We start from the raw sequence: 7836 nt of genomic DNA, 5'->3' as shown, positions 1-7836 counted from the left end.
GCTTTCCTGCTCTGATGCTGCTTGGCCTGCTGTGTTCATCCAGCTCTACACCTTGTTATCTGACATTCTAATTTGGATGGTTTGATGCGTAGAGGGTGTGCCCTGAACTTCATCCATTGCAGATTAGGGAGAATGAGCAGATATGGGCTAGACTATTTTACATTGTTCTTTTTTCCTCTTACTTCAGCTGACCTCTTCTGCCCTCTTTGGGGTGTTGCCAGTTGCTGGGGTTTATTTAATGTTTTTATTTGCTTTGGTATTGCTCAAATGCCTGGTCTTGGGTGTGTGTGTGGACCATTTTTGACCATTTTGGTTGTGTAACTAAACCATTTGTGGGAGTTCAGATACTGCCGCCATCTCAATTCAGCTGTATCTTTCCAAGTACTAAGTACACCTTTTCCTATACATCTGAGTGGAACTTCCCCTGTTCAATACAATCATCATTACTGACTTAATCCCTTTTACTTTACTGCAACAGCAAATACATGTATTCTGTCTTGTCATACCAATGCATTTATCACCTTGTTTTGATTTTAAACTGTTGAGCTGCTCTGCAATTAAGCTAAGAGTTTGAAACAATTCAGTCAATATGTGCAGGCATGTCAGTGTTCTGACCTTGACCATGCTGATGTGATTGGGAGGGTTGTTGGTAAGATTAGGTTTGATACTTGGATACAGAATTTCCTTTGAAGCTTACCCAGAACAATCTTTGGTCGTCTTTCGTTTCAATTTTTAAAAATATTAGATTTTCAAATTGAAACCTTACGGTACAGAATAATATGAATGGAATTGCAGATCTGGGCTGTAGATAAACTTGGTATGATTATGGCCTTGCTGCCTTTTGAATTTTGTGATATGCATAAAGCATTTGCAACATATCTTGTAAAATAAGAATTGGGGTTAAATGGAAAGCCTGTGCAACGTTACGCATTTACAGCAAGGTTGTTTCTTTCTCTTTATCCCCTCTGAAAAATACTTTCTTTAGCTGAGGCAGTTTCGAAAATGTTAGTTGCTCAAAAAAATTAGTCTAAATGAGTTGAGGAAGAAAGAAAGAGGCAGTGGAGAGAGGTACCATGGGAGAGAGTAGCTGAGGACAGCTTTGGAGGGGAGAGGGTACAGCCTGAAAATTGTGCAATGATGGGTGGAGGGAAGTAGTAGGACAATGAGAGATGAAAGAAGGTAGGTATGGCGAGTGTGATCATTTAGGAAAGATGGAATGACGATTGGGTGTTTGCAGAAGCACTGTTAAAATAATACTGACTTCACTGCAAATGTTTTCCCAGTCTGTAGTATAACTCAAATTATGGTGCAGCCCATCAAGGGGTCACTAACGGTGTGGGCATCACTGGCTGGCCAGCCATTTATTGTCTGTCTCTAATTGCCCTTGAGCAGGTGATGGCAAGTTGCCTTCTTGAACCATTGCAGTCTACTTGCTCGAAGTAGACCCACAATGCCCATAGTGAGGGAATTCCAGGATTTTGACCCAACAACAGTGAAGGAACAGCAATATATTTCCAAGTCTAGGTGGTGAGTGGCTTGGAGAGGGATCTTGCAAATGGTGGTGTTCCCACGTACCTGCCCTTGTCCTTCTAGGTGGAAGTAGTCTTGGGTTTGGAAGGTGTTGTCTAAGTATCTTTGAATTTCTGCAGTGCATATTGTAGCAGTAGTGTGTACTAAGCATCAGTGATGGAGAGTGTGGATGTAATGCTTATCAAATGGGCTGCATATCTTGTTATTGGTCAGCGCATTGAGTTTAGGAGGTTGTGTTGCAGCTGTGCACAACGTTGGTTAGGCCACTTTTGGAATACCGTGCGCAGTTCTGGTCTCTGCTATAAGATGCATGTTGTGAAACTTGAGGGGGTTCAGAAAAGATTTACAAGGATTAGAGGGTTTGAGCAATAGGGAGGGCCTAAATAGGCTGGAGCTATTTTCCCTGGAGTGTCAAAGTGTTTCCCTGGAGGAGTGACCTTATAGAAATTTATAAAATCATGAGGAGCATAGGGTGAATAGCCAAAGTCTTTCCCCCAGAGGAGTGGTGTCCAAAACTAGAGGGCATAGGTTTAAGGTGAGAGGGGAAAGATATAGAAGTGACCTAAAGGGCAACGTTTTCGTGCAGAGGATGGTGTGTGTATGGAATGAGCTGCCAGAGAAAGTGGTGGTGGCAGGCGCACTTAAAAAGGCATCTGAATGTGTATATGGCTAGGAAGGTTTTAGAGAGATATGGGACTAGGTTAACTTAGGATATCTGGTCAGCATGGATGACTTGGTCCGAAGGGTCTGTTTCCATGCTGTACAACTGTCTGCAGTCAAAACCATGCACCAATCCGTGCAAGTGATGAGTATTCCATCGTGTTTTTGAATTGTGCATTGTAAATGATGGGCTTTGGGGAGTCGGGTTAAGTTACTTACCACAGCATTCCTATGCTCTGACTTGCTCTTGTACGCACTGTGTTCGTGTGGAGTTTCTATTTGAGTTTCTGGTCAGTGATAACCCCAAGGATGTTCATCCGTTTACCTTCAAGTTTTGGCGTTCTCTGATAAGGGCTTGATTCAGTTAGTTTAAGACTGGTTGTTTTAATTCATCTCCCCTGCAGTTCAAAACTTACCTGGCCAAGAAAAAGCCAGCCCTCAGCCACTGAAGCGTGGCTTTGAGTTTTGTGCTTTTAATCAATTTGCATTATTTTGACATGAGCCTGCGCTAATTTGAGGGGATAATTAAAATACTGATCAAAATGATAGTCTTTAATTTTCCCTCCAGTGTGTAGAGATCTCATTGGTTTTCCTTCACTTTAATCTGTAGTCTGCTGTCATATTTTCTATTTCATCCTCATACTTGCATGTCTATATATTACTAAACAGCTAACAGCTTAGTCCTAATAGAGAGAAGCTAGCCTGACACAGCAGAAGAGTCCTGACAAAGGGTTTCGGCCCGAAACGTTGAGTTTTTTGCACCTCGGATTCTGTCTGATCTAGTGCTTTTCCAGCCTCCCACCAATAGACAGACAGCAGAAACTTCCCTGGGAGCTCACTGTTTAGTGTGACACAAAATAGATTACTGGATGAGGGATACACAAGCTTAAAAAATCAATGTTTAATTTTGTCCTGGATTATTAGTTCTAAAAATCCATCAATGCAATTAGCAGTCACTTGGTTGAATATGGACTAATTAGAGAAAGCCAGCATGGATTTTGTAAAGGTCAATTGTGTTAACTAGCCTGCTTGAGTTTCTTGATGACATGAGAAGGTCTTTTGAAGGTAATGTGATTGAAGTAGTGCACATAGACTTCCAAATGACATTTCATAACATGTCACAAGTATTTTTCTGGTCAGAAGTCAAACCCCATGGAAATAAAGGAATGATGATGGCTTGGATACACAGTTGGATGAACAATGGGAACAATAGTGGTGACTGGTTTCCTAGGCTGAAAGAAGGTATGGTGAGGGATTCCTTGGGGTCCGGTGCCAGGACCATAGTTAAACTTAGTATTAATGGCTTATGCTTAAATGAGTGGAGAGCAATTTCAAAATTTGCTATCTCACCAAACTTGGAAGTATTGTGAACTGTGTGACAACAGTGATATACTTTCTTGAGGTCTAATGAGTTGAGTGGAATAACTGGACAGATGACTTTTAATGCTGAGAAATGTAAAGTGAGGTATTTTGGCAGGAAGATCAAGAATATATGGCCACAGGAGCATAGAGATCGAGGAGTACACATGAACACAGTACTGACAATGCAGTTTGCAAAATTGGTTAATATGGCTTATGGGATCTTGGACTTTATTTATAAAGCCCTAGTGTACAAAGGTATGGAAGTTGTGGTGAGCGTCTGTCTTTAAAATGCTGATTGTCCTCAACTGGAGTATTGTGTTCAGCTCTGGTCACTTCATTTTTAAAAGGTTGTAAATGTATTCAAAACAGTGTTTTTAAAAAAAAAAGTGACAAGAATAGTTCCAGAAGTAAAGAACTGTAGTTAACTGCATGGATTGGAGAAGCTGGCCTGTCGTCTTTAGAGGAAGTTGAGGAAATTTGATTAGTGTTCAAAATTGGAAGGAAATGTTAGTGGATGGAGCGACCCTTCCAGTTAGTGGAAGGTTTGAGAGCCAGAAATCAGATTTGAGGTGAATGGGAAAAGAAAAAAGGCAACATGAAATAAATCTTTTCTTAACGCTACAAGGGGTTTAAATCTGGAATGCACTGTGTGTAAGGGTGATGGAAGCAGATTCGTTAAAGACCTCTGAAAGAGAATTGCATGAGCACTCAAAAATAATTTGCAGCACCACAGTGAAAAGGGCAGAGGAATAAAAATCTCCATATTAATTTTAACAGATAACACTGATCCAGAGTCCTGTTTTATTTTATACAGAAACTTAAATTTGTCAGATAAATATAGCCTTTTTGCATATGTGAGCCAATGGTGCATGTAATTTGAGAGTGAATGAAAGGTAGTGAAAAGTTAATAAATAACAACAGCTTTATTTCGAATGACTTGAATTTTCTTTTATTTGTTTTGTAGCTTTCATCAGCCAATGGCATCAGGATCCAAAGGAAAAGGTTGTTCTGCAATTGCTTTCCCATCTTCCTTTACTTCAGCCTGGGAATGTGGAGGCAAAGTCAGAATATATGAAACTGCTGCAGAAGGTGCTGGCCTATTCCATCGATAGCAACCTCTTCATTGAAGAGAGTAGACAGCTGTTATCCTATGCACTAATCCATCCTGCCACATCACTGGATGACCGGAGTTCTCTGGCCTTATGGCTAACCCACTTGGAGGAACGCATGTCAACCAACTATAGCTCGCAAAATGTGAGCCCAGCAGACTCTATTTACACAGGAGTGTACAACCAAAATCAAAGGCAGAATGTTGAAGACAAGCTAAATGAATGGCAAAGTCGAGCAGATAGCAGTATGTGCATAACTGTCCCTGCTTGGCAGGAGAAGCCAATGACCTGTGAGAATGGACATTTGCCTCTGCATACATCTGCATCGGTGCCATCTGCAATGAACAACATTGGAAGCAATACAAGTACAGGTAACTTGATGATCAAGTTTGAAGCTAAAAGGTGGCTTATTTGTAGCCTTAATCTAAATGTTTCTGGCATGATTGCAGTATGTTGTCACCTTTTGGTTACCAAAGATAAATTTGTTGACTGGAGTGACCCCGGTAACACAAATCGATATTGTAAAGCCAAATCTTTATCGGCTATTTCTGAAGCTTTTTAGCATTGAAACTCATTAAACTCTGTTTGATATATTGGGAAAAGGTAATTAATTTGACCCATACTAATCTATGCCTACGGAAAGGTCCGTATCTTCTTGATATTCTTAGTGCAAATGTCTAGATCATAAATGATGGTAGAATGTTTGATTGTGAAGCTCATTATAGATGTACCTGATATGCTCCTTTTCTATGTAACAACTTTCCAGCCAAGGTTCTTTGGCATTATTTGGAAACAGTAGCACTAGCTGAATGTTTTTAATTACTATAACTCTGAAGTTGCTTTTACATACAAATTAAAAGACAAACTAAGTTTAAACACTGAATTAGTACCTTGATGGCTTGTAAATCCATGGTTTACAGCATACCTGATGCTATTCAACCTATAGCACCTTTGTTGGTGCTAACTCTTCAGTTATTAGTTTTGATCATTCAGATTGAATAAAACACACTTTCATGGATTGTAGGCATCGTTGGCTAGGCCAGCATTTATTGCCCATCCCAAAGACCAGTTAAGAGTTAACGTCATTGCTTTGGGTCTGGAGTCGCATAGGCCAGACTAGGTAAGGATGGCATGCTCCTTCCCTGAAGAATGTTTATGAACCAGATGGGATTTTTCCAACACTCGGCAATGGTTTTGTGGCTATCAGTAGACTCTTAATTCCAGATTTTACTTTTTAAAATTCAGACCTCACTATCTGCCATGGTAGGATTTGAACCCTTGTCCCCGGAACACTCTCTGGGTCTCCGGGCTAATATTCTGGTGATAATGCCACTAATCGACTCGGTGGCACAGTGGTTAGCACTGCTGCTTCATAGCACCAGGGACCCAGGTTCGATTCCAGCCACAGGTGACAGTGCAAAATCCACACATTCTCCCTGTGACTGTGTGGGTTTTCACAAGTTTCCCCTCCCCCTACCGCATCCCAAAACCAGTCCAGCTCGTCCCTGCCTCCCTAACCTGTTTTTCCTCCTCCCACCTCAAGCCGCACCTCCATCTCCTACCGACTAACCTCATCCGCCCCCTTGACCTGTCCATCCTCCCTGGACTGACCAATCCCCTCCCTAACTCCCCACCTACACTCACCTTTACTGGCCCCATCCCCGCCTCTTCGACCTGTTTGTTTCCTCTCCACCTATCCTCTCCTCTATCCATCTTCTATCCACCTCCCACTCTCTCCCTATTTATTTCAGAACCCCCTTCCCCTCCCCCTTTTCTGATGAAGGGTCTAGGCCCGAAACGTCAGCCTCTCTGCTCCTATGATGCTGCTTGGCCTGCTGTGTTCATCCAGCCCTGCACCTTGTTGTCTGGGTTTTCAGGTGCTCTGGTTTCCTCCCACAGTCCAAAGATATATCCAAGTTAGGTGGATTGGCCATGCTAAATTGCCCCATAGTGTTCAAGGATGTGTAGGTTAGGTGCATTAGCCATGGGAAGTATGGGGTAGTGGGGTGGGTCTGGGTGGGATGTTGTTGGGCCAAATGACCTGTTTCCCTGCTTGGGGTTTCTATAGTCCAGTGCCTTCCCCGAAGAAGTTCCCATAGCGGTATTTGTGGCTAAGCATTTTATGCTCTGGCTTTAGCATTTTGATCCTTGGTTTTCAAGTCTGTTTCCTTGCCCCTCCCTGTCTATCTAACATCCTCCAACTGTCCAAGGTTTCTCTGCTCTTATTAAACCTCTTGTGTATGCCTAATCTTAGTCTTATCGTCATGAAGGATCCTTAAAACCCAGTTTTGTGACCAATCTTTTTTTTTTAAACATCCTTGTCTTTGTGTGGCTCAATGTAAGTCTTCCACTGACAATCCTGTGAAGAGCATCATGGCATTTTGCTTCGCTAAAGGTTCAGGATGAAGATAGGTTTTTAGAGAGTTGCCCTTCATTCTTCTAGTGATGACCTGGAATCTATACCTCTGGTTACCGGTTCACTGTTTTACTGCCAAAAAAAGACTTTCACTCTTCACCCTTTTATTATATATTAAGACATAGGAGCAACCCTTAACCATCCAATAATTAAAAGCCCCAATTTTGTCCCAGAAAGTTTAAAGCTATCAATAAAACAGGAAAAAACTTCCACTCTTGGCACCTTTTTGAGTCTTCTGGGTGTCCTGATGCACCTCCGTAGCCAATTAATTATTTAGTCACAGTTGTTTTAGCTTACTAATGATGTTGTGAAGTGAATCAATGCCTGAAATATCTTCTAATGTTGAGCTCTGCTTATACTAAAGATTTTATTGGTATTTGTACTCGAACCACTTACTAAAATTGTCCAATGTTTCTTCCTTGGTTTTGCTTGTGTTAAATTCTTTTTCGATAGTAATAAGTGAACAATCTTATGAAGATTTGTGTTTGGTAATGTAGTGTGTAGTCGTTTGTTTTCTGTTAGTGATATATTTTGCAATACATGATTTTTGCCAGCCCTGCAACACATACTTTATCTTGCAGTTCTGTTAGTATGAAGAAGGAACGAGAAGATCTTCTCTCTCAGGTCTTTGTGAGAGATTTGTCCATGACAGGAAGCTGAGATAACAAGGTGTGGAGCTGGATGAACACAGCAGGCCAGGCAGCAGAGGAGCAGGAAAGCTGACATTTCGGGTCTGGACCCTTTGACCCGAAACGTCAG

The 7836-nt window shown here is 41.5% G+C and overlaps 1 protein-coding gene across 1 annotated transcript; it reads left to right on the top strand.

The window, feature by feature from the left end:
• Positions 1-3758: 3758 nt before the first annotated feature.
• Positions 3759-5032, top strand: LOC125482415 (protein Smaug homolog 1-like; the record flags this gene model as incomplete). Its single annotated transcript, XM_048594487.1, has 2 exons — positions 3759-3807; positions 4517-5032. Coding segments are annotated over exons 1-2 (565 nt in total), but the record flags the coding sequence as incomplete, so codon positions are not given.
• Positions 5033-7836: the final 2804 nt, after the last annotated feature.

The sequence above is a fragment of the Rhincodon typus genome, unplaced genomic scaffold, assembly GCF_021869965.1.
Source record: "Rhincodon typus isolate 14 unplaced genomic scaffold, sRhiTyp1.1 hic_rhity00009989, whole genome shotgun sequence".
NCBI lineage: Eukaryota > Metazoa > Chordata > Chondrichthyes > Orectolobiformes > Rhincodontidae > Rhincodon > Rhincodon typus.
Note: the sequence above shows the minus strand (reverse complement) of the source record. Positions and strands in the feature narration are given on the sequence as shown.